This window comes from Odocoileus virginianus, chromosome 17 (genome assembly GCF_023699985.2).
Source record: "Odocoileus virginianus isolate 20LAN1187 ecotype Illinois chromosome 17, Ovbor_1.2, whole genome shotgun sequence".
Lineage (NCBI taxonomy): Eukaryota > Metazoa > Chordata > Mammalia > Artiodactyla > Cervidae > Odocoileus > Odocoileus virginianus.
In genome coordinates, this window is record NC_069690.1 from 28,570,362 (window position 1) to 28,596,016 (window position 25,655).

The 25,655-nt window shown below is 48.3% G+C and overlaps 1 protein-coding gene, 1 long non-coding RNA gene and 1 other non-coding gene across 7 annotated transcripts in view; 1 reads left to right on the forward strand and 2 right to left on the reverse strand.

Annotated features, from left to right (window-relative positions):
* Positions 1-3,988: 3,988 nt before the first annotated feature.
* Positions 3,989-4,061, reverse strand: TRNAR-CCU (transfer RNA arginine (anticodon CCU)). The gene has a single exon. It is a non-coding gene; the product is annotated as a tRNA-Arg (tRNA).
* A 2,515-nt stretch (positions 4,062-6,576) lies between these two features.
* On the reverse strand, positions 6,577-21,836 carry LOC139039075 (uncharacterized). Of its 2 annotated transcripts, none has more exons than XR_011492233.1 (3): positions 21,751-21,836; positions 19,091-19,212; positions 6,577-9,593 (listed from the first exon to the last, which is right to left on the reverse strand). It is a non-coding gene; the product is annotated as an uncharacterized lncRNA (long non-coding RNA). The 2 variants fall into 2 exon arrangements; XR_011492232.1 differs by lacking the exon at positions 6,577-9,593 and adding an exon at positions 18,111-18,608.
* The window catches only part of SHISA6 (shisa family member 6), a 258,687-nt gene continuing 254,620 nt past the window's right edge, over positions 21,589-25,655 (forward strand). For 3 of the 4 annotated variants that reach the window (XM_020915205.2, XM_070479109.1, XM_070479110.1), the window contains exon 1: positions 22,008-22,805. In XM_020915205.2, the coding sequence (XP_020770864.2) occupies positions 22,165-22,805 (641 nt within the window). In that variant the 5' untranslated portion in view covers positions 22,008-22,164. Of the gene's footprint in view, positions 22,806-25,655 lie in introns of all 4 variants that reach the window. The other variant, XM_070479108.1, reaches the window with a different exon arrangement.

Consider the following 25,655-nt stretch of genomic DNA (forward strand, 5'->3'; position numbering starts at 1 on the left):
AGTAGGAGGCATCACTTTGCTGATAAAGGTCCATTTATTCAAAGCTACAGTTTTTCCGGTATTTGGGTGGGGTCATGAAAGTTGGGCCATAAGGAAGGCTGAGCATCAAAGAACTGATGTTTTTGAATTGTGCTGGATAAGACTCTTGAGAGTCCTGGACTGCGAGATCAAAACAGTCAATTCTCAAGGGAATCAACCCTGAATATTAAGTGGGAGGACTAATGCTGAAGCTGAAGCTCCAATACTTTGGCCACCTGATGCAGAGAACTGACTCATTGAGAAAGACTCTGATGTTGGGAAAGATTTAGGGCAGGAGGAGAAGGGGACAATGGAGGATGAGATGGTCAGATAGCATCCTTGACTCAATGGACATGAATCTGATCAAACTCCAGGAGACAGGGAAGGACAGGGAAGCCTGCGTGCTGCAGTCCATGGGCTCATATAGAGTCGGACATGACTGAGCGACTGAGAACAACAATGCTGTAACATCTCAGATACTCCCCTGGTAGAAATCTAGACCTGCTGTCTTTGTGCTTTCTCCATCACAGATTTTCTTAGCCAGGTCTTCATTACTCCTTGCTTTGCTGAATTTTACAAGAGAGAAGGAAGAGCAGTAAGCAGCCATACTTCTTTCCTATTCCACCCAAGGCCTCAGTTGCCAAGGATTTCCATCCCAACCCCTGTGATCTCACGATTTCAAACACAAACCAACGAGCAGTACTTCATAAAACGCCTGATGTGCCTGCCTTCAAAGAGCAAACTCTATATAAATACAAAATTAAGAAGCAAGAGGGACTTTCCTGGTGGTCCAGTGGCTAAGACTCCACACTCCCAAAGCAGAGGGCCCAGGTTCAATCCCGGATTAGGGAACTAGATCCCCCATGTGCAACTAAGACCCAATACAGCTAAATAAATAAATAAATGGAAAAAAAAAGAAACAAGAATGTCTAGTATGCTTATATATGATTGAGAGGATCATTGCCAATCAGCCGTGTCTCTTCATTCAAGTGCCTGCCAAACAATTCTTGGCCTCATTTGACTTACTGCATATATGTGAAAGAAATAGTGCTAAAAAATACTTTTTTTTTAATTTTAGATTTTTCTCCAGTTTAGATTATCTGTCTCTACTTTAGTAAATAGATATAGATATAGATATAGATATAGATATAGATATAGGTAGCCTTCTTGTCTACCCCACCCCCTCTCCATAACACTTCTTTCTTTCTGAAAAGAAAGAGAAAGTGTTAGTCACTCAGTCTTGTCTGACTCTCTGTGACCCCATGGACTGTAGCCCACCTGGCTCCTCTGTCCATGGGATTCTCCAGGTAAGAATACCAGAGTGGGTTGCATTCCATTTTCCTGGGGATCTTTCTTGGATCAAACCTGGGTCTCCTGCATTGTAGGCAGACTCTTTACCATCTGAGCCACCTGAAAGCTTCCAGTTTTAGTTGGGGATGCATGTTGGTTTCAGGAAGCTGATCTCATCCCAGTTGGAGTAAGAAAGCATAGAACTGACCAATCAGGGCATTTATTCGACCTGGCCACAGTGATTGGCTCAGTGTTGGATATGTGACCATAGCCATCCAATTAGACTGATGTTTAGGTTTTTGCTGGGAATAAAGATGGCATCTCTTTCTTTTTTTGCTGGAATTATGCAACTCTTGAAAGCTATTGTAGAATGAAGAAGAGAGTCAGCCTTAGGAGAAGATAACTCTGAAGAAAACATTGTGAAAGACAAAAAAAAAAGAAAAAAGCCCTTAATGACATTATTCAGCTGTTTCATTGTTGTTTGCACTTCCCTCATGGCTCAGATGGTGAAGAATCTTCCTGCAATGCAGGAGACTCAGGTTTGATCCCTGCGTCGGGAAGATCCATTTTGGAAGGGAATGGCTACCCGCTACAGTAACGGTGACCCACTAAGCCATGTCCGACTCTTTGTGACCCCTTGGACTGTATAGCCTGCCAGGTTCCTCCATCTATGGAATATTCCAGACATGGATACTGGAGTCAGTTGCCACTTCTTTCTCCAAACTTTGTTCAGCTCTTCTACCTGTAGATTTTTTTAGGTGAATGAATCAGTGTAGCTTCTCTATTGTTAAAGCCAGTTTTAATTAGCGTTTTTCTTCTCTGGTCCTCATAATGCTAGCTGATACACCTAGTTTATGTGAATCAGGAGAATCCATTTCATCAGCACCTTCTTTGTTTTTTATGACTCAACTTTTTCTTTTCTAATTTTTTTTTTTTTTTTGTGAATGAGGTTTGGGAAGCTGGGTAATAAACAGCTGATAATGATTGGGATGAGAATCTCAGTCATGTTCCAAGGGATGCTTTGGGAAAGAATATGCATCTTCTGAATCAATACCATTTGCATGATGCTCACAGGAAGGGAACGAGAAATAGCCTGGTTTTGTTGTAGAGGAAAATGCCTGTGTACTACGGGGAGGAATTAATTATGCAAAATAGTGAAATATGTGCAGACAAATGCTAATTTGTCAACCTGTAAACTGAGCTTCCTAAATCTTAGTTTGCAATAAATTGAGTCATTTTCAAATATATTAGGCAAATGAGCTGAAACCCTAGTATGATACATATATTTAATCCTAATGCCCATGCATGTATTACTTTCCATCGGATATGAACAGTCTGACCTCTGGGGCCAGATTACATCTTCTGTAAATACATGGGGGAATATTTCAGTTTCTTGTTTCCACCACAATAACAGCTTAGCTGCTCAATGACTAAAACAGGATAATGAAACCAAATCACAGATTTACACATGTGAGGGGGAGACAGCTGCTCGGCTAACTTTCCAGGCAGCCCCAGAAGTGGGTGCAGAGACCTTTGATCTAATACACGTCTAAAAATTTCCCTTGCAGATTAGAGCAGAAAACATAGCAAGCTCCCTGAAGACAGTTCAAGAAGGAGTACCGAGAGATAAACCAAAGCCAAAGTGTTAGTTGCTCTGTCATGTCCAATTCTTTGGGACCCCGTGAATTGTGGCCTGCCAGACTCTTCTGTCCATTGACTTCTCCAGGAAAGAATACTGAAGTGGGTAGCCATTCCATTCTCCAGGGAATCTTCTGATCAAGGGATCAAACCTGGGCCTCCTACATTGTAGGCAGGTTCTCAACCATCCGAGCCACCAGGGAAGGCCAGAGACAAATTACTTCTGGGCAAATAGCTTCAGAGTTTCACACAAAAAGAAAACACACAGGAGAGGAATGAGGATGGAGACTATGGCAGTCAGCTGTTGGCTTGGAATTGCCTTTGTTCATCTTAATAATATCTGGGTGTTCCCTGGTAGCTCAGACAGTAAAGAGTCTGCCTGCAATGCAGGAGACCCAGGTTCGATCCCTGGGTCAAGAAGATCCCCTGGAGAAGGAAATGGCAACCCACTCCAGTATTCTTGCCTAGAAAATCTCATGGATGGAGGAACCTGGCAGGCTACGTACCACTGGGTCGCAAAGAGTCGGACATGACTGAGCGACTTCACTTTCACCTTAGTGATGTAGATAGCCACATCTGGTTGTCACGGTCTTAATCCAGACTCTGGGTGAGGGTTGGGACTTGAATGCCTCTTGCTTCCAGCCACAGGAGAGCTACAGAGCCCCCTGTGAAACTGGGCTAGCCCTGCAGGAAGGACAAAGCAGTCCTGGAAGCTAAGGAGTGCTCCTCTTGGAGCCTCCCTGGCTGTTTAGACACTCCCTGGTGGTAAAGGAGAAATTAACAAGAGATATCTCATAAACATCACTGGATGTGACCACCAGTGGACCTGCAAGTTGGGCCCAGGCCACTGGGGGCTCCTCACCCCTGCCAGTACTTGGAGCGTGCATTCTGGCCTCTGTTTCCACAGATGTGGGTTCTCTCTTTCTCAGGCGTGTCCAACTCTTGGCAACCCCATGGCCTGTCACCCACCAGGCTCCTCTGTCCATGGCAATTCTCAGGCAAGAATCCTGGACTGGGTTGCCACTTCCTTCTCCAGGGGATCTTCCCGACCCAGGGATCGAACCTGGGCCCCCTGCATTAGGGGTGCAGAGTCTGACCAACTGGACCACTAGGGAAGTCCCTGATTGTTTTTTCTTTTTAGTTAGAAAAGAATCAAGAAATGCGACACATATACTACCCCGAAGTGATGGTTGAAAAATGTATGCTCTTCACATATTCTATAGGAAAGTGTCAGTAGAAATTGAGAACTCTAAGTACCAGGGCTGGAATTTTCTTCCCATTTTAGATTGCAAAATATTGTACCTTGCCTTCACTTTTAGCTCAATGACCTTTTAATGACCTCACAGTGAATGAATTTCTGTGTGTATTTAGGCAACATGGTATAATTGGTCATAATATAATTCTTCTGGTTAGAAGACATGCAAAACCTTCCCAATTCCCCAAGCCAATGGCACCTTTCCTTCCTTTGAGCTCACTTCCCACCTGCTTTTGTAAGATAATGGCACTTAACCTTCTCCCATTAAAATGATTTATGATGTGATCTGATAAGTAAGTTTGGACTCTGAAGGCTCCCCCAGCTGATCTAACCCGGCCTCAGCAACTGTGGATACGGGAAGGTTTTGAGATACACAAATTGAGCACATGGACTTCTTAAAAGATAAAAGGCCTTCAGGGATATGAATATGAAATGGCATTTGATTATATGTCAAGAGGATGGAAAGAGAGAATATTATATGGAATCAGGATGGTTTTGGATTGTTCAAGCGGAGTCAGCGCCCCCAGTCTGAGGTCTGAGCCTGTCTCTTGTTCTACAGAAAGAGTGGACACCTGCTGTCCAAGCCAGCAGTGCCCATTCTGTTTCTAGACTGGCCTGTGGTGGTCTGAACGCCCCTGGTGGCTCAGCGGTGAAGAATCCGCCTGCAATGCAGGAGCTGCAGGAGACACAGGTTGTGTCTCTGGGTTGGGAAGATCCCCTGAAGAAATGCATGGCAACCCACTCCATTATTCTTGCTTGGAGAATCCCAGGGACAGAGGAGCCTGGCTGCAGTCCATGGGGTCGCAAAGAGTCAGACACAATTGAAGTGACTGAGTGCACACACGCACTGTTGGTTCTTGCTTGGGAAGAAGCTGAGCCTGTGGCGCACCTGCTTCTCTGGGGTCTGGGAAGGCTCTGGAGGAAGCCACCTCTCAGAGGGGACCTCTCCCCATGTTGTGACCTGTGATTATCAAGCTAGCTCAGGCAGAAGCGTCCCACCCACCTGGCAGGTCCTGAAAGGGCGGGCAGCCGCACCCCGGTGAGCCATCTCAGGCCGGTTTCTGCTCCACGATCCTTGGCAGCTCTGCGGGAGACTTGTTAGAAAGCAGACAGTTGCTCTCTCTTTCCTGGTCCTGCAACACCACTGGGAGATTGAGGGCCACCGGTGGAGCTGCCCTACAGAGAAGGCTCATCTAGATCGAGAGCCCCAAGCCTGGGAGAGGCCACCAAATACCAAGCCATCCCAAATACCTGTCCCGGGAATGTGTTAGGAGAGCAGCCCCTGGGAGAGGGCCAGAGGGCTCTGCACCTCTTATTCCAGGAAGAGGACATCTAGGAGGATGGGAACGGGCGTACCCGGCCCATCCCGCAAGGCTGCGGTGATTTGGGACCCAGAAGATACATCAGGTCAGCAATCCCCTCTCCCTACTTTTGTACTAAAGAGAAGGATCCATGATTTGGATGCACCCTGTCTGCCCCAAGGGACCCACAGCACATTCAGGGTGTGATCCTGTCTCTGAATGCCCAGCAGGTGCTTGACACCAATGCCTGTGGCTGAAACTCAGGTCTTTTCTTTCTTGGCTGGGCTGGGGCCCAGGCCCATTACCGCTGCCTTGGCCTTCTCTCCACTCCTGCTGATGCTGAATCCTCCCTGTGTCTTCACTGCATCTTCCATCTGGGCCCTGGTGGGGGCTGTCTGGCTCTTGCCCTCTGCTGGGTGGGCATCTCACCCTCCTCCTGGCCAGCTTCATGGCCCCTGAGACTGTGTCCGTACACCAGGCAGTCAAGGGCAGCTCAGGAGAGCAAGCCAATCCTGCCACAGCCCATTCAGAGCCTTCCTAGCTGGGCAGCAGGCCTGCGCTCCCTTAATTCTGTGCATTATAATTTTGGAGAGATGATCTAGATAAGGCAAAACAGGGCTGTTTGTTTAATAGTCTCTGTCTCCAGCCTGTTTCCTCTTTTCTCTCTGCTCCAACTCCCCATATCACTCAGGTCAGAAACAGTGAGTTTTTCTTTAAATTTACTCCCACCTGTTCGGACTTCCTTTATTTAAAGCTCTAGGAGCTGGCTGGCTGGCCTAACGCTCAGGGTGTTAAGTGGAAACTGGGGGACTTAGAACATCAGTCCTTTCCCAGAAACAGCCTGCTCTCAACCCTCCTGTTTACTTCGCCCAGCTCACTGTTCTGAAGCTTGAGGAAGCTTTCTCTTTGCCTCCCTGCCCAAACAGTCCTCACACATTTCCTCCCCATGGAACCAGCCTTTTGGCTTCCCCAGGTGGGTTAAAACCTTCAGTCCACAAGGAAGTCCAGGTTGTGGATGCAGAGGGACAAAAGAGGACGTTATAAACATTTTTTTTATTGTTTTTTATTGTTTCAGTCAAGTTTTATTTTTCAACAAAATACAAAATAGTATTTCTCCAAGGAACACTGGAATTTAGAGTCTGTACGACTTTACAGATTATACCTAGATTTCTTTTTTTTTTTCCAAATCCTTTTCAATTGTTTTAACTTTTTATTTGGTGTTGGGGTATATAGCCAATTAACATTGTTGTGATAGTTTCAGGTGAATAGTGGGTGGACTCAGCCATACATATATATGTGTCCATTCTCTCCCAAAGAGAAAAGCACATAAATATTTTAAGTCTTGTTCCTATCACACAAGAAAAGGAGACTCTTTTTCCACCAACACACACACGCACACACCTGCCTGTTCTCTGTCTGGCTGAACCCTCCGGGGTTCTTAGGAACCAAGACAAGAAAACTCGAATAGGGTTGCCAAGGAAAACCTCAATCCTTTAGTGGGGACAAAAAGAGGGGGCTTCTCTGCTCCTGGCGAGGTTGTGTTTCTCAGTCTGGCTACTATTAATAAAAAGTATAAAAAGGTGTCCATGGCAGGGATCTCCCCTGGGTACAATGTGGTCTCCTGCCTGCCACCATGTTTCTGCTCAAAGACCATGGCTTTATCTTGCAGGGCCCTGCTTCTCCTGTCTCTCCCAGGCCTGAGGACCATGTCCATCCTTCTGCATGTCTCCACCCTGGCTCGGATCCTTCCTCTAGTTGTGCGCTCCCCCACCATGTCTGTTTCTCTCGGTGACTGATGGCTGGCCTTTGCTCGTTTCCTTGGTCCAGCCCCCTCGACCTGGTCCAGCCTGGATTCATCACTGGCGACATCTGCATGCTTCTCCAGGCCCAGCCTTTCTCGTCCATTCTGATTATTCTGCTTTGACAAGAGCCATGTCGGCTTGTCCACATTCCAAGTATTTCCTGGAATTTTATCACCAACCCAGGCTAAGTGACAGCCAGAAAAGCAGGGAAGGAAAGGGAGCCATGTGGAGTGATGTGTCAGTTGTATCATTCTGAATAAGACAGTCCTGAATCTGAGTATCTTTTTAAAAACATACCTTCTCTCTGGGAAAACAGGCAACAAACCTCAAACAGTGGTTGCCTAGGGATTTGGGAAGGAGAAGGTAAAGGTGGGTTTGGGGAGGAGTTGGTATGCTTATTACAGAGACCTTCAGCTTCTTCTGTAAGTTTTAGTTTTTTTTAAAGAAGGAAGTATTCACACATTATTTGGGAAAGTTAAAGATAACAAATAATAAGCTTAGTAATTAAAACTTTTATTAAAGTATAGTTGATTTACCTTATGTTAGTTTCAGGTATATAGCACATTGATTCAGTTTTTTTTATATATATATATATATATATATATATATATACATGCACACACACATATATATGTATGTATTCCTTTCAGATTCCTTTCCTTTATAGGGTTTTACAAAATATTGAGTATAATTCCCTGTGCTATACTGTAGGTCTTTGTTCACCTATTTTATATATAGTAGTATGTGTATATTAATTGCAACCTCCTAATTTATACTCCTCCCCCCTGCTCCCTTTCCCCTTTGTAACCATAGGTTTGTTTTCTATTGTCTGTAAGTCTGTTTCATAAATAAGTTCATTTTTATCATTTATTTTCAGACTCCACATATAAAAAATATCATATGATATTTTCCTTTCTCTGCCTGGCTTACTTTACTTAGTATAATAATCTGTGTGTCTATCCATGTTGCTGCAAATGATATTATTTCATTCTTTCTTATGGCTGAGTAGTATCCCATTGTGGGCTTCCCCGGTGGCTCCGTGGTAAAGAATCTGCCTGCCAATGTAGGAGATGCAGGTTTGATTCCTGGGTCAGGAAGATCCCTGGAGGAGGAAATGGCAACCCAATCCAGTATTCTTGCCAGAAAATCCTATGGACAAAGGAGCCTGGTGGGCTGTAGTCCATGATGTCGCCAAGGAATCAGACACTACTTAGTGATGAGATAACGGTATTCCATTGTTTTAACACACATTCCACATCTTCTTTATCCATTCATCTGTTGATGGACATTTAGAAATTTAAAGATAATGAATAGCAAGCTTAGTGAATTTTTTTGAAAAATAAAAAATTAATAAAAGCCACAGAATCTATGCATATAACATAATGCATGAAGGTTGGTGTATATACTAAAGATGATGCACTGTCTGATGTGATCTGCTCACAGGCTAATCTGGTCTGCCCTGAACCAGAAATCATGTCCTGATCCCCTCTGCATTTCCAGCAAGAACTATGGACACTGGGGTGCATTGGCCCTGAGAACCGTTTGCTGAGCCGTAGGCAAGGAACCATCACTTTTCTTAGAGGTGGTGATCTGATGAACGGGCAGCAAGGAAGGGGAGACTGGGCTGAAGTGAAGACAGAGAACTGGGCTCTCTCTGTGATCCTGTTCTTTATGGACACGAATGGCAGGTGTTAGGGTGCTTATTTCTTGCCCCCGAGCTCCCTGTAAGCTGCCTTCCCCACGTGACTGCAGGGAACGCATCAGCAAACAGTCTTCTTCAAATTCTCCCCGCGTGATGGAGAGTGGGCATTGCTGTCAGTCATGGAGGAGGAAATGTGTTCCCGGGAGCCGCCGAGTTCCACCCCATAGCCTGGAGAGCTCTGGCAATCTGCGTGTGGATTGTGCCTTGCTCCAGAGTGTACCCAGATTGGGGGTGGGGGGCAGTCACCCCCCTCCTTTGAAACTGCTGTTCCTCTCCATTTGCTGTCACAGATGCCAACACAATTCTTGCTGCATTAATTTGGCTGGGAAAGTGAGGAGATGGCAGCGGCATTAATTAAAAATAATATGCCACCCAGGAGATCGCTTGAGATCACTCCTTCTCTTCATATTCCTCTCCATTTCCTTTCCTTTCCAACATAGAGCTGATTCTCTAGAGGTGCCAGGGAGGGGAAAACGTGATGTTCAGTAGAAAGATGACAGAAGCGTGAGAGATCTTAGAGAGGGGGCTTCAAATGTGATGAGAAACTTCAATCTCAGAGGCATCTGTAAGGCAGATTGTTGAAGGCACTGAAGAGAAGAGTAAAGAAAAAAAAAAACATTGGGGAAATGATTGAATTTCTGAAGTTAGAAGGACAATGGAAGGACTCAGAGAACTGGTATAAATGGATACTTTTAAAAATAATAAAGAGAAGCCCAGTGGTTAAGACCTTGCCTTCCAATGCGGGGGTGCAGGTACCATCCCTAATCAGGGAGCTAAACTCCCACCTGCCTCATGGCCAAAAAACTAAAAACATAAATAAAACAGAAGCAATATTGTAACAAATTCAATAAAGACTTTAAAAATGACCCACATCAAAAATCTTTAAAAGGAAAAAGAAATCATTTAATATATTATCTGCAGTTAGGTACTTAAAAAATAGTAATAATAAAGAGAAGTTAGTACCACCCTTCAAGAAAAGGGCCGAAGTCTCTTTGGAGAAGTGGCTGAGTCTAGGGTTAGGGAAGGAAATACATAACTTCATAAGAAAGTCTTAAGGGGTTGAAAAGTAGGGAAGTGTTCAAAAACAACCAAAAATTCCAATGGCAGCGTGTATATCCAATGGACCCAAGAGTCAACTTGAAAGAGCTCCCGTGGGCAAAGCTTGGCCAATCTGATCAAGAAAATGAATAATTGTAGTTTCAGATTATAGCCTTAGGGATAAATATCTGTAAGTTCATACTGATGTAAATAAATGGTTGAATATTAAAAAAAAAAAAAAAGTAGTGGAGGAGAAAAGACAGATCTCTCGTATAGAAGAATTCCAAATAATTTCTGTATGTGCACCCCATTCACGGGGTGAAGAGTAAACCTCCATTCCTTTCAGATGACTGGCGTAGTGACTTCCTTCAGAAGAGGATGATATGAAGAGAGAAAAATCTGACGAACATTCCCTCCGCAGCAGTGATCAAGTCAATGTCATTATAGTTAAATCATAGTTAATAGCTTGAAGCCTTGATACCGTGAGAATGATGCTTGACCTCGGGGACCTTCCTCCCCCAAACCCATAACTCCAGTCTAACCATGAGAAATATCATCAGACAAACACAAGTAGAAGAACATTCCACAGAATATCTGTCCCAGGCTCCTCCAATCTGTCAAGGTCATCAAAGACAATGAACGTCTGAGAAAGTGTCACAGACCAGAGAAGCATAAATAGACATGATGACTAAATGTCATGTGATACCCTGGATGCAATCCTAGAACAGAGAAAAAGGACATTAGGGGAAAAACTAAAGAAATCAAAATCAAGGATGGGCTTTAGTTAAAAACAATGTATTGGTATCATTGCTTAGAACCATCAGCAACCACTACAATGTGAAACTGGGTCCAGACTGAGAAGAAAACTCTTCCAAGTGCCATCCAAGCCGTGAAGTTTCACAACCACTTCCATAACTGTGCTTACGTTGTAAAAAATTATGGTGGCTGCAAGCTGTGGTTTTTAAATTTAATGCCATTCTAAATGCCTATAATTTCAGGTAGTCTCCTTTGGAAGTGAAAGCAGTATTTTCAGCATGCCAATTTATTTGTTCTAGGCTTGTTGACAGAGGAGGATGACTGAGCTGTAGCAGGAGACAAGCAAATTTGGGGAAGGATCCATGGAGTTGACACATGTATTATTCAAAATTAAACAGTCCTCCTAAACTCACATGTCTCCTGCTGCACCCTACAAAGTGTGTTTATTCTTCTCCTGACTAACGTTTTCCTCTTCAAGTTGATGTTAGTCAGGAAAAGAAAAAACACACTTTGTAGGGTGCAGCAGGAGACATATGAGTTACAAGGGCTTCCCTGATAGCTCAGTTGGTAAAGAATCTGCAATGCAGGAGGCTCTGGTTCGATTCCTGGGTCAGGAAGATCCCCCAGGGAAGGGATAGGCTACCCACTCCAGTATTCTGGCCTGGAGAATTCCATGGACTTGTATAGCCCATGGGTTCGCAGAGAGTCGGACACAACTGAGCGACTTTCACTTTCACTTCATGTTGAATTATTGACTATAAAGTTATTTTCATTTCATTATTATGCCTGGATTTCAGGGGAATTTCTAATAAATTCGGTCCTTATCAGTTAGAAGCCATCCTCCATTTCACGGTTTGTCTCCTGCGTGGCCTTTTGTTTCCTAATCAAAATCACAACTTCTAAACAAAGCGAGAGGAGAGGATTTCTGTTGTCGCTAACCCACTTGGCACATGAGCAAATCAGAAGCAAGCTGGGACTGCCACCTCTTTATTTGTCATGTTCACCAATTAAAAGGTGTCACTCTCTTGGTAATAAAGTGTATCCTCATCCCTCTGGGTCCTCACTCTGGCCTCTTTTGACCTGGATCCTTGTTTAATTTGCCAGCTGACATCACTCTGGTCTCAGACTCCAAAACCATCCAGGGCTCCACTTAGGTCAAAGCCCTTTGCTGTTGGAGGGAAAATGTCAAACCCTTCCACCCTTTATTCCTAGATCACTGTCGCTGGAGCTGGTCACACGGTCAATGCCACATACACAACTAATTCTGGAAACCTCTCAGAAGAGTCACTGCGCAAAGGGCAGCTGTCCACACAAGGGCTGTGCCCTCAGGAATGTTCATTCACCAGAAGGGAGAGGCAGGACCAGAAAGAAATAGTGAAGCAAGAATATATTATCATATTAGTTCAAATGCTCAGATAATTGACTGAATAAACTGGAAAACTGCCACAATGCCTGTGTTCCCCATGCATCCATACACAGAACTAGTGAGGAATTCAGGAAGACTTAAATATCATTAGAGGATATGAACGTGCTTTGAAAACAGCACATTCCTCGTTGCCAGAACTGGTTTGGTTTGACTTCTGATCCAGCCCTTGTGTTTTCCCGTAACTGAAAAATTTGGCAGCATGAGAAAAATGAATGCTTTTATTGAACTTCCAAGTCTCCGATATTTTATCATTTATGATCTCATTTGATCCTCATGACCCTGTGTTGTAAGGAAGGTGAGAATTACCTCCCCTATTTTACTGCAAAAGAAACTGTGCCCCAGGAGGTCACGTACTAGTCACTCATCTGGTAAAAAGTAACCCGAGGACTGGCATTTAGGTCTCCTGAACTTGGTTCTTAGGGTTTTTGCTCTTTACTAATGGTTTTATTTTTCTTCTGGGGTTTGAATTCATTTGACCTTCTGATGAAGTGTCTCCTAAAAATAGTGCACTTGCATGCACATACAATTTTGCTATAATTTCAAGAGGTTCCTCAACACCCCCAGGTGGAGAATCACTGTCCTACTCTGTAATCTTCACAAAAATGACAGAGCAAAAAACCAGGAAATTCTGAGATAGGACAATAAGCAACTTGAAGATCAGAAATGAGATCACATTCATAAGTTCTTTTGCCAAATTTTCTTTCTCCTCCTGGAGTATATTATCTCTCAGAGAGACTAGCATGTCTTGAAATTAAATATGTTAAAAAATACCCTGGGGGCATATATGTAGAAATGGGAAGATATTGACGGAAAATAAAAACCTGAGAAGATCTTGAACTGAAACAATAGAGGGAAGGGTAAAATGAAAGGGAATAAAAAATAATGGTCAATTACGCATTGTCAAACATGAGCATTGTGCAGTAAGCATGTTGTGCATGCTTATGAAATCCATTGCTGGGAGTAGTGCTGTGCTGGAAGTAACAGAGGACATTGTTTGTTGTTGTTGAGTCACTCAGTCATGTCTGACTCTTTTGCAACTCCATGGACTGCAGCCTACCAGGCTCCTCTGTCCATGGGATTCTTGTCCAGGCAAGAACACTGGAGTGGGTTGCCATTTGCTTCTCCAGGGGATCTTCTGGACCCAGAGATCAAACCCGTGTCTCCTAGATCTCCTGCATTGGCAGGCAGATTCTTCACCACTAAGACACCTGGGAAGCCCTCTGGGCTGACTACCTGGTGCTAAATGAGCTCTCTGCATCACTCTTTACATGCAATTTCAGAGTTTGTGCTTGTTCTGGAAAGCCTGAGCACAACTCCAGTGTTGAGTGTCTTGGGATTACCCTGGTCCCAGTTTCTCTCTTTGATCTGTACAGTCTACAATCCGGGAGCCGCCTCTGTCACCATACCAATACTATCAAGACCTTGTTCTTCAAGGTGACTTTCTCCTATACAAGGCTTTGGAGGGAATTCATCTCCATTCCCTAATCTTGGGCTTCTAGGAGATGGGAAATGAGGATAAAATGAACAAGCACCATCAGGTGCTGAGCCAGGACTTGAAAAATAATTAGAAAACCAGACCCTCATGCAAAGGTCAACAAATAGTTATCAGGCTCGCTGGCCAACTGTCCCCAGAAATTCCCCTGCCAAACATCTCAGGCCAGCCCTCCCTCCTTTAGTTGCTCCCTAGCTCCTGCAGGACCCACCTCCACACTCGTTATGTCTGCAGATGGGATTATTCAATGTCTTGATCGAGACTGAAAATGTTAGAATGGACCTCTGTCCACAGAAGTCACACCAGGATCAAGTCAGTAATTTTGAAAATTGACAGGAGTTAACAATAACAAAATTGGTCCTTTCAGCCCAGCTACCTCAGTTATTTTAACGATGGCACCTGTCGATTTGGTGATTCACCCTTAGTTTGGCACTCGCCCGACAGATGATCCATCCAGATACCGTCTACATCCTGACACAGAACCAAGAATTGCTGTTTATTCATTTGGCTGTATTAATGACCAATTTGTGCCTAGTCAGTTGGATTAGATCAGTGGGTGTGATCCAATTAGTTAATTCAGAAATTTTTTCCCTTTAAAAGAAAAGGCCACACCAACCATTTTTAGTGGGTATTTTTTTTTTTTAAACACATGTACCTATTCCACTGAAAATATCCCTGTCTATGGCAGGTTTGACTTCCCAGAAGTCAGAAACAGAATTCAAGATGACCCACATGACAACAGACACAAAAGATGTGATCTGAAGGTAGGACACAGAAGCATGAAAAACAGTTTGTACTGACATAGAACACAGGTTGATGAGAACTCTGTGCCAAGAAAATATCACATCTATGTTTAATGCACTCATAATAGGCCTCCTAGTTTTATAGGGAAATATACTTTTGTAGGTTAATTCATGGTGGTTTTGAATAAAACATCAATAAATTGCAACCGAAGAGAAAAACGGAACAGCGATGCACAGGATCTACACATGAGTATCTTCAAGAGGCCGTAGCATGATTATCTTCGGCAGTCGCTTGGCAAACTTCATTATCACTCTTCTCAGGAAGTGCTAACCCAGTCTGCATTTCTTCAAGCTGTAAATCAGTGACGTCTTTCACTAAAAAGCACATAATGACCAATGACGTCGGTGTCCCTTGCAATTCTCACCCTCTTCCTTTCATAAATGCTTCAGTTTGGGGCCATAAAACTGTATAATTGGAACAGAATTCTAAATCCATGTCTACAGAAAGTAACAGAACTATGCCTGAGCCACCCAGACTGTCACCTCTCACTGAGCTGTTAGGCAAATAGGATTTATTTCTTGTACTAATTCCAACTATAGTTAATCCCTGCTAGCTTTTTGGAGCTTTGTGCGTGCAAGGGCTTTCCGAGGCTATGCCTGGTCTCAGCAGGAAAGGGTTCCATAATTGATTAGTGATGTCTGCCATGGGCACAGAGGGAGGGCGTCAATTCAGAGATCCCGGTCATAGCCTGTCCTCCTGTGAGGAGTGACTGGGTGCAATGCTATGCGGAGAAATCACATTCCGTAGATCCAGCTACACGTGACCTTTGAAAATGGCTCAGTACATGTTTACCAAGGAAACACACGGCTAAAATGAGTTGCTTTGTGACTCAATCAATACAGAATGGCTTTGTATACATGAAAAGGGGGAAACCTCAAACTACTCTCAAACGTTTAGTGCTGTCATCTGATCTTACTGACTGATTCTGACTGTAGAGGCTTAAAAGTGGGGCTTAAAAGTGGAAAAGTGTATGTATGCTCACCTATCTTTGCTAATAATTTTGCAACAAATGTGGAGAAAACCACATTGGATAGCCCTACATAATCACAGTGGGAAAGCAGCCCTTTAAGGAAAGCCTCTTCTCAAGTGGTGTTACACTGAGTTCACAAGCAGCTCACACATTAGACTCTTCGCTTGTGTTTCCAGAGCATCTCCGACGTCGCTTTGAATCTGCTAAGGCATCCTCCTGGCCGTGCAGCTCACGACCTAACTAAAAGAATCTGTGTCCTAGGAAGTTGCTGGACACTCAGCTAAGGGAGAAACATTTCTTTGCTGTTTAGTCACTAAGGCTCTAGCTCTTTTGGGACTCCAGGGACTGTAGCCTGCCAAACTCCCCTGTCCATGGGATTTTCCAGGCAAGAATACTGGAGCAGGTTGCCGTTTCCTCCTCCAGGGGATCTTTCCGACCCTGCCTCTCTGGCGTCTCCTGCATTGGCAGGCAGATTGGTACAATAAGTGATAAAGATTGAATAAATGAATGCAGATGTGAGTTAATCCTCAGCCAAGCTAGCCGTGGGGATAATCATTTTTGCCCTCACTTGTCTGGGCAACTAGAAGTCTGCTTAGAAAAAAGTGTCTAGAGGCTCTGAATTCTTGCAAATTCTGAAATGCTACAATCCTAGAGTTCTAACTATGCAGGATGCAAACTTCCCTAACTCTACCTTTAGGTGGGGACCGCCAGGGGAAGACAGAGCACCCTTTCCCATGCTTCCTATTTGGAATCTCTCTTCTTTCACTAGAGCAATTGCTTTCAGTCTTGAAGAGGGTGTGAAAAAGAGTACTCACCTCCAACATGGCCTGAACTGCAATTCTCTAACATCTCTCTACTGAAAGATGGCAAACCTGACTGACCTCTCTTCTTTCCTTCTTCATTTGCACACACATTTTCATCTTGTGTTGTGTAGCGCACATCACCCTTCCATTCATCATATGTGTGGGCTGAATGGTGCCTCCCCTCCTCCACCCCCAAATTCATAAGTTGAAGTCCTGACCTCCAGTGCCGCAGAATGTGACCTTATTTGGACACAGGATCTTTACAGAGGTAATAAAGTTAAAATGAAGTACTTGGAGTGGGCCCTAATCCAAAATGATTGATGTCCTCATAAAAAGAGGGGAACTCAGAGACCCACATGCATACAAGAACATCATGGGTTACACGACAGCCATGTACAACCTAGAAGAGATCCTTCCCTCACAGTCCTTAGAAGGAACCAAGCTTGCCCGTACCTTAATTTCAGACTTCCAGCTTCCAGGATTGTGAACTCATCATTTTCTGTTCTGCCAGCCACCCAGTTTGTGGTCCTTTGTGAAGGCAGCTTCAGTAAACTCACACGGCAGCTCATGAAAAATAGCTTCAGACATCTAGTGGCCAGAAGTTGCAGCTCATACATTCCTGTTCAGTGTCTATGCTGTGATATGTGAATTGCCTTAGCTGTCTGTTGTGTTGTAATAAACCATCACAACACTTAGTGGCTTCAGACACCTACAACAACACTAATCTGTCACTTCTCATGATTCCGTGGGTTGTCTGTGGCTGAGATGGATGATTCTTCTTCTGGCCTCAGTTGGGTCCAGTCCTTTCTTCACTCCACTGGGAGCTCAGTTGAGAATCAGATGCCAAAGGTAGCAAGCATCTCATCTCCCCAGGGTCTCTCTCTACGCGGTGGCCTCACTCCTCACCACTGAATGTAACAGGAAGCCTGTGATTCTCATACAGTGGCTCAACCTCAAGAATGCAAAGGAAGACATGGCCAGGCCTCGTAATGGCTACATTCAGACTGGCTGAGCATCACTTCCGCCACATGCTGTCAGTCAAGACAAGTCACAAGGCTGGCCTAGCCTCAGAGGGAGGACAAACAGATGCCACATCTTGTGAAGAGAAGTGGCCATCGTTTGTCTGCCATGGCTTGGTGGAAACCCTAAGCCAGAATGGAGACAGAAAATACATGATCTATCCGTCAGGATTACCTTTGCCTGCTTGTAGTAAGAACTCTGGATTCAAAGAGGCTTTGACATAGGAAGCTTAATTATCTCATGTTATTGGAAGACTGGCATTGTGAGAGCCCTGGGCAAAACTCCCTGAATTGCTTCATGACGTCCCTTCTGTGAGCTTCAGTGTATCAGTCAGGATGTGTTAGGATACACTGCAATGACAGACCCAATTCCAGTGGCTTTAAGAAAACAATGTGTATTTTCACTCAGGCTGCACGTCCACGGTGGGGCACTATTAACTGTGTGGCTCTCCTCACTGACATCATTCCAGGCCAACAAAGCCACTCCCACCTGGAGCATAGCTGTTCGCTGAACCAGGAGAAAACGAGAGCTCTACAGTATCTTAAAGCAGTAACTGGATGCTCTGGTTCAGAACTGACATGCACCATCTTTGCTCATGATTTCTTTTTTTTTAATTTATTTACTTTTTATTGAAGGATAATTGCTTTACAGAATTTTGCTGTTTTCTGTCAAATCTCAACATGAATTAGCCCTACATATATATATATATATATATATATCCCCTCCCTTTTGAACCTCCCTCCCATCTCCCTCCCCACCCCACCCCTCTATGTTCATGATTTTTGACCAGTGGTATATTAAGTCACTCTCCCCTCCTACTCACTAAAGGGCCAGGAATTGCAATTCTTACCATCTGCCTGGAAGGGCAGAGATATTTCATAAGTAGCACTAATGACTACCAAACTGAATGGCAATTTCAACTAATGACCAGTTTCTGTCCTTCCTTGGTTCACTCTCTTGCCCCCATAAGGTCATAACATCCATGGAAACAACACTTCAAAAAGCAGAGCAAGAAAAATGTCCCCAGAATCTGCCAACAGTTCCCACACTTCACATTAGCCAGAACTGGATCACATGTTCATTCTTAACCAATCTGGTAACGGGAGTGGGATTATTAGAGTTGGCTCAGCCCAGCTGGGATCCACCTTCTAGAGCCAGGGGTTGGGTCACTGTCTCCTGAGCCTACGAGTGGTCTGAAGTTGGTACAGGTGTCGAGGAAGATGATGCTTCTCAGGCACTTTTTCGTAAGTCACATACATCCACAAAGGAAAGATGTTTCCGTACTATCAACGACTAAGGTGTTGAAATTAGAAGGAGAAAGAGGATAATGAGTATTAGTGGACCACCAGCCTGGTCAACTGCAAAGGGAAAGTGTCAGTAAAATGTAAGGTGTACTGCATGCGGTAAGAGCTGGAACTCTTGTTATTGTTTAGTCGCCAAGTCATGTCCAACTCTTTTGCATCCCCATGGACTATAGCCTGCCAGGCTCCTCTGTCCATGTGATTTCCCAGGCAAGGATACTGGAGTGAGTTGCCATTTGCTCCTCCAGGGGATCTTCCTGGCCCAGGGATCAAACCCGTGTCACCTGCATTGGCAGGTGGATTTTTTACCACGGAGCCACCCCAAGAGTTGGAACAGATAATCACTAACATCCTGTTCGATTCTGAGATCTACTATTTTCTGTGAGACTGTTGATGCTACCTACCATCTACGAGTGTAGGGATTCAGAACATATTTGTGAGGGTGGTCTGAAAAGACAAAGCAATTTTCCTTACTAAGTGCCACGAATCAAATCTTGTTAGAGTCCCACATGAGGAAGGCACATTTCCATCCATTGCTAGGAAGCTCCCAGATACGGAAGAGGCAATTTTGGAATAATGACGGAGAGGTGAAAGCTCTGGGAAGAGAAAAGGAAGTGATTGGCTTTAAAATCACACATAATCTGAAAGTAAAGAATATGTTTTTATGATTCCCAAATGCACAAGCATATGTTATGATTCTCAAATGTATATATTTTCTTATCTGCTCTCTTGAGCTCAATCCTTGTGCTGAACTGCAACACTTAGGGTTCTTTACATGGCCCTTAGGGCACATCAACATGGCCATTGCTAAATGCTGTCCTCGACTTGCCCTCTGACCACCAACTACCAGAAACCTACTTCACCACTTCATCATGTTTTACCTGGATTATCAGAAAGGTTTTCACATCTCTCTTTTCAGAAGAGTCTGAATCGAGTGTTCCTTACTCCAGCAGACTTAGAGATCCAGGGAACACATAAATCTGACAGTCTTCGCTTTGAGTAAAACCCACCAATAATTCCCCATCGGCTGGAGGATAAATTCAAGTTCTTTGGCAGGGAATGCAACCCCCTTCTGCCAGTTTTATCTGGAAGACTCCCTCCAAGTTTATGCTCAGCTGCTGTCTCCCAGGCTCACATACCCTCATTCTTTCCTGTCTGCTGGGTTTTGTGAGCGATGGTCCCTCTGACAGGGAGTGCCCTTTCACTCTTGTTGGCTGTGTTAACTTTCAGTCCTTCTTGAGACTCTGCTCCTTACCTCATGGAGAAAGCTGCCTTTGAGCCACCTTTCCTCTCCTGGGAGCCTCCTGGAGCACCCTGTGCCCCCTCTGTCATGGGACATAACCAGGGATACGGTCCTCAACCTGCTATCTGCCTGCCCAATGGTTTACAAGCTCCTCCTCCTTGAGGAAACAGACAGTCTTGTTCATCTTTTATCTCAGCGCTTAGCGCCTGGGTAGGGAGTAAAGGATTGACTAAATAAACGCTCCTTGAACGGTCATCAAAAAGAAGGCGGTGGCTGAGTAGAGAGAATTGGGGGTGGGGTGGGTGGCAAAGGGTGCGGGGGAAGAGGGAGGAGATGGAGACATGGTAGCAAGTGGGGGGCTGCCAGGGGAGTTTGTGAAACCCCCCATCCCAGGATCCAGACTTCCCTCTCTTGTCTGGGGATTCGTGTTTCAGACCTGTTGATGCATTCCGGATTGGGAAAATGTGCTCTGCCTCTCCTGCACTGGGGTCCTTGGTTCGGGTCACACTTGGGACTGTATGGACAGCTTTGGGGACAATCTCTACTGCCCACACGGGGAGGATCTGTCCCCTGCCTTCAACCTAAGTACCTGGGCACTTGCTCACCAGGCTGGGACCGTGCGCAGAATTTTGGACGTTACTTTTCTTTCTCATTTTCCTCTATGCCCACCGCCCCCCCCCCCCACCCCCACACATCATGGTCAGATGATGATTATAACTCCCCCTTGGGTGGCTTCATGGCTTTGAAGTTAGACCCAGGCCTGCTTTCTACAGACCCAACCAGTAACCACGCAGGAACGCCCCCTTCTCCACCACCCCGACCCCCGGCCGCCGGCCCCCATCAACTAAAGCGAAGGCATTTCGAAGCTGAGTCTCAGCGACTTTTTCTAACTCTGCCCCGACGCTCTGGGGAAAGTCTCAGAAAGAGGAAACGAGGCCTGCCCAGGGCTGCCCATATGCACGACGGAGGATGGGGGACCGGTGGGAGAGCAAAGTGCCAAGGCGGGGAGCGCATAGGCCCCGCTCGCCGGTGGCCCGGTAACCTCAGGCGAGCCACGTGACCCCAGGTCTCAGTTTAGGAACCTGTAGCAATGGGCCTGACCGCGTCCCTCAGCTGCGAGCGTCGCCACTAGGGAGAGGCAAAGGCTCGCAGACACCCCAACACCCGCTCTGGTCGCGCACGCTCGGACCGGGGAGGGGTGGGAGCGGCCACGAGCTCTGGGCCGGGCCGGAGCTGCCGGGCTCCAGAGGGGACGCCCCCCTCCCGACACCCCCCGCTCCCGGGCCCCTCTTCGCCGTGGGAATGAACCGGAGTCCTGGGCTCTGGTGACGCGGAGCTTCGGTGAGGAGCTCGCGCCGCGAGCGGGCAGCCACGGAGAGGAGCGCCCCCTCCCCGGGCGCCCGGGAGCGCAGACGTGGGCGGCGGCGAGCGGCGGCCCCCCTCCGCTCCCCTCCCCTCCCCCGCCGGCCCGGCCGTCCCCTCCCCGCGCGGCGCTCCCGCGTGTGCGGGTGTGTGAGTGCGAGTCTCCCTCGCTCCTCTCGCACACGCTCCGGCACTAGTGCAGGCGGCCAGCCGGCAGCTCCGGCTCACCCGCCAGCCCGCCGCGCCGCCGCCTCTGCAGTCGCAGCCGGGCATGGTGAGTGAGTGAGGTCGGGCCCCGCGCGCTCCCCTGCTCGCCGCCCGACCCCGGCCACGGCCCGCTCCGTCCCTGGGAGCCGGCGGGGGCGCGCGCGCGCGCGGGGCCGGCGGCCGGGAATCGGGCGGCCGGTGCGCCCCGGGGCCGCCGGGCCCCGTCTCGGGAGCGGGCTCCGCGCCCCTCCCGGCCCCCGCCTCGCTCCTCGAGGGCTGCGCGCTCCCTCCCCGCCCGCCTCCCGCCTCCCGGTCTCCCCACCCCGTGACCGGCTCTCCGTCTTGTCCCGCAGGATCCGCCCGGACGGGACCACGCCACCGCCGCCGCCGCCGCCTCCCGGAGCCGCGCTTCGGGTCCCGCCTGAGCCGAGCCGCGCGCGGGGCCGCCGCTGCCGCCGCCGGCGGGGGATGGGGCTGCCCGGGAGGCGCGCCGAGCCCGCGGGGGGAGCGCGGAGCCGGCGCGCAGCCTGAGCCCCGGCCGCCCGCGCTGGGCTGGTCCGTGCGTACCTCGCGCTGCCGCCGCCGCCGCCCGCCCGCGCCCCGATGGCGCCATCGCCCAGGCGCCGCTGACCGCCCCGCGCCGCCCGCCCGGCCCGCGCGGCCCCCCTCGGAGCCCGGCCGGCCCGGGGAGCGGCCTGCCGCGGAAGCCTCCCGCGCCCTCCCGCCCGGCCCCGCCATGGCGCTGCGGCGCCTCCTGCTGCTGCTGCTGCCGCTGCTCTCGCTCCAGCCCTTGGACCTGCTGCCCGGAGCCTGGGGCGCCCGCGGCCGCGCCGCCAACCGGACCCTGAGCGCCGGCGCCGCGGCCGTCGGGGGCCGGCGGCCCGGGGGCGCCCTGGCCCGGGGCGGCCGCGAGCTGAACGGCACCGTCCGGGCGCCCGGCGGCCCGGAGGCGGGGAGCCGGCGGGGACAGCCAGCGGCGGCGGTAGCGGCGGCCAGCGCGGCCGTCACCTACGAGACGTGCTGGGGCTACTACGACGTGAGCGGCCAGTACGACAAGGAGTTCGAGTGCAACAACAGCGAGAGCGGCTACCTGTACTGCTGCGGCACCTGCTACTACCGCTTCTGCTGCAAGAAGCGCCACGAGAAGCTGGATCAGCGCCAGTGCACCAACTACCAGAGCCCGGTGTGGGTGCAGACGCCCAGCACCAAGGTGGTGTCGCCGGGGCCCGAGAACAAGTACGACCCGGAGAAGGACAAGACCAACTTCACCGTCTACATCACCTGCGGGGTGATCGCCTTCGTCATCGTGGCCGGCGTCTTCGCCAAGGTCTCCTATGACAAGGCCCACCGCCCGCCGCGGGAGATGAACATCCACAGGTGAGCGCGGCCGCCCGGCGTGGGTAGGGGGGCCCGCCCGTCTCCCCAGCCTCCCTCCCGGCGGCTCACCCCTCTTCTCCGGCTTCCCTGTCCTCTTGGCATCTCACCCCCCCCGCCCTCCTCGGGCTGCCTCCACTCTCTTAAGTCAACTTCCCTCCCCTGCCTCTTTGACAGGCAATAAATCAGAGCCTTCGGCGCCCTCTGCTCCATTTCTTCAGAACCGGACACGCACGCTTTGGTTGGTAGGGGCATTTACAGGGCCAAATAGATATTGGTGGAATCCCCGAGTTTGAGTGTAGCAATTGTACACCTTCCCGTAATCCCGGGTGGGGTTCCGGGGTTCCAGGGGTTTCATGGCAGGTGGGCACCTCGTTGTAGGCGCTTATTGCTTTTGGTTTTCTGAATCAAGCCAGAGTAGTCGTCTTGGATATAGGGAGCTGAGCAGTGTTGGAACCTTACTGAAAAGAGTGTGGACTGACTGTTCCCCTGTGTTTAGAGAGATGGGGGTGATAGAAAAAGGGAGCCTCCTGGGTAAGCAGGAATTCAAATCTGTCCATTCCTTCTTGACCAAGGGCAGATGGTTTCTCTTCATTGCATCCTGCCCAGTAGGATGCTTATCTGCCCTGCTGAGACTGGAGGACTTGTTCTTTTAAGCCCCGTGGGCAGAACTCGGAGTGAATGCTTCTTGCTATGCTCAACCTGGTGGACATCTTTCACTGCTTACACCAGGGAGGCAGTGGAGGGCTGCCTCCTGCCAAAACTTATGCCAAAGGCTCAAGATATGGTTGCCCAGGCTTCCACCCTGACTACCTCCCACCCCGCCACCCTAGCTTCTGGAGCACCCCTTGGGAGGTCCAAGCTGAGGGAATGGAAAAACCAGTCTCTCTTTACAACTCAGGGAACCATGCACCCAGGGGATGCAAGCTCAGCTCTGATGAATGGCTGGATATGGTTCAGCAGAGTCTTTCAAGGAACGAACCCTGCCCTGGAACGTGCCTCCGTTTCTGGCACACAATGTGGGCACTGCCCTAGTCATGGAGACCACCCCCTAGACCAGCCCTCCTTCTGAGTTTGCCTGCAGGCTCCCACCCAGAGTCCTAGAGCTTCAGCTCATCTCTGCACTCGGCTTGTTATCCTTTTGGCCTGAAAACCTTCTTCCCTTACTGCTGAGGACATTAATCACCTGTACCTTGATGAAGAGAGAGAAAGGCAGATAGAAATTTCTGGGCATCTCTTTTTTCCCCCCCCTGGATACTGAGGGTATTGAGAAAAGATGATGCTCTGTGGCTGATTTTGAGTCAAAATCCACAAAGTATGAGTACTTTAATATTGACAAACTCGAGTGTTGGAACTGAGCTTCTGAAAGGAGATGGGTTTATTGTCATCGCTCATTAACCCTGAAGCACCATTGCTCCATCCCACCCCCACCTTGTCTCTCAGGGAGTAAGTCAGTGGCTAGAGGGAAAATGATGGAGGAGTTGTGACAAATAGTTTGTGGTCAGTCCTGGCTCTTAAAAGCAGAGGATCGGGGGGTGGAGAGCAAAATAAGGGCAAGGCACTCTGTCCTTCGGGTTTCATCTGGCAAAGAATTCTCTCTCTTGGCTCCCCTTCCTGAAGCAGGTGTGCTGGGTCCTTATTCCTCTGCCTCTGCCTCCAGGTCCCCAGGGTTGTCCACCTTCGCCTTCTTTGACTGTTCTGGCCTCTCATCACCCCTTCCAGGCTGGCTGTGGTCTCCACCTGGCTGATTCCCATGAAGCTTTCTTTGGGTTTCTCTCGTCCCCAGGCTGTTCTTGTCTGTACCCCGTGGGGAAACCTGTCCCTTGCCTTTTCCTCTGCCTCTTACTGAGTTTATTCATCATCCTCTGGGAGGATGCAGGTGGCCTGAGGAGGCTGGCGCTGGCCTCTGTCCTGTGGGCTGTGACCTTGGAGGGAGACGTCCCTGTCGCCTCACCACACTGAACCCCCAGCCCACCCCAAACTAGAGTGACTAGTGTGTGTATGGGTGTGCGGCTCAAGGCGATGCCGTGGGGGCCGTTTTCTCTCCGAGCTTGGGGGAGAGAGGTAGCCGTGGGAAGGGAGATGAGTTTCGGCCCTCAGACCATTATGTAAATGTGGGCTGTTTCTCCCTCAAATTCACCTCCTGATTTTATTCAGTTCACAGCACCTCTTCTAGCAGCTGCAGGCTCGCCTGATCAGTGCTTGGGAAGCCGTCGTGTTGATGCTTCTTAGGTAGGGGACAGAGCCCGTCTCTGTGTTTAAGGGGGTGGGGGAGGGGACGGAGCATGAGCGAGCCATCTAGGACACTCCCCGAGTGACCTTGGGCAGATCAGAGAAACTTATTTTTCAGTTCTGGACCACTTAGGGACATCGCAGCCCACCCCGACCTCTCCCTCGCCAGGCGTGGCAGGGTGAGTTTGCACATTAGCAGGAGCTGCCCACTGACTCCTGGGTATGCCCGCCTGGTACCACCATGCTCCCACTTTGCTTGGAGGTCGATGCTTGCTGTCCCAGGGAGTTTGGGGTGCAGATTGTCTTGTTGGGCAGGGGAAAAAGAGAGGGTGCTAGAGAAAGACATAAATATTCACGCTGTAATAAGTCCTTCCTGGAGAAGGTGAGGGAGAAGGAACGTGTATCCTCAGAGGCTCACGGAGGAGGTGGGACGTGGGCTCTGTTCCGGACTCCTTGAAATAGTTCAGCAAAGGCATTTCCTTTCTGAGACGGCAAAGGTTATTTGACTTGTTCCAGCGTGTGAGCCTCTGTGAAGATGGTAGATGGGCAGACAGGCTGAGCAGGAGGGATGTTTGTGGGAGCAATAGAAGGGTCAAAAGAAGGATGTGCCTCAGGATGGGC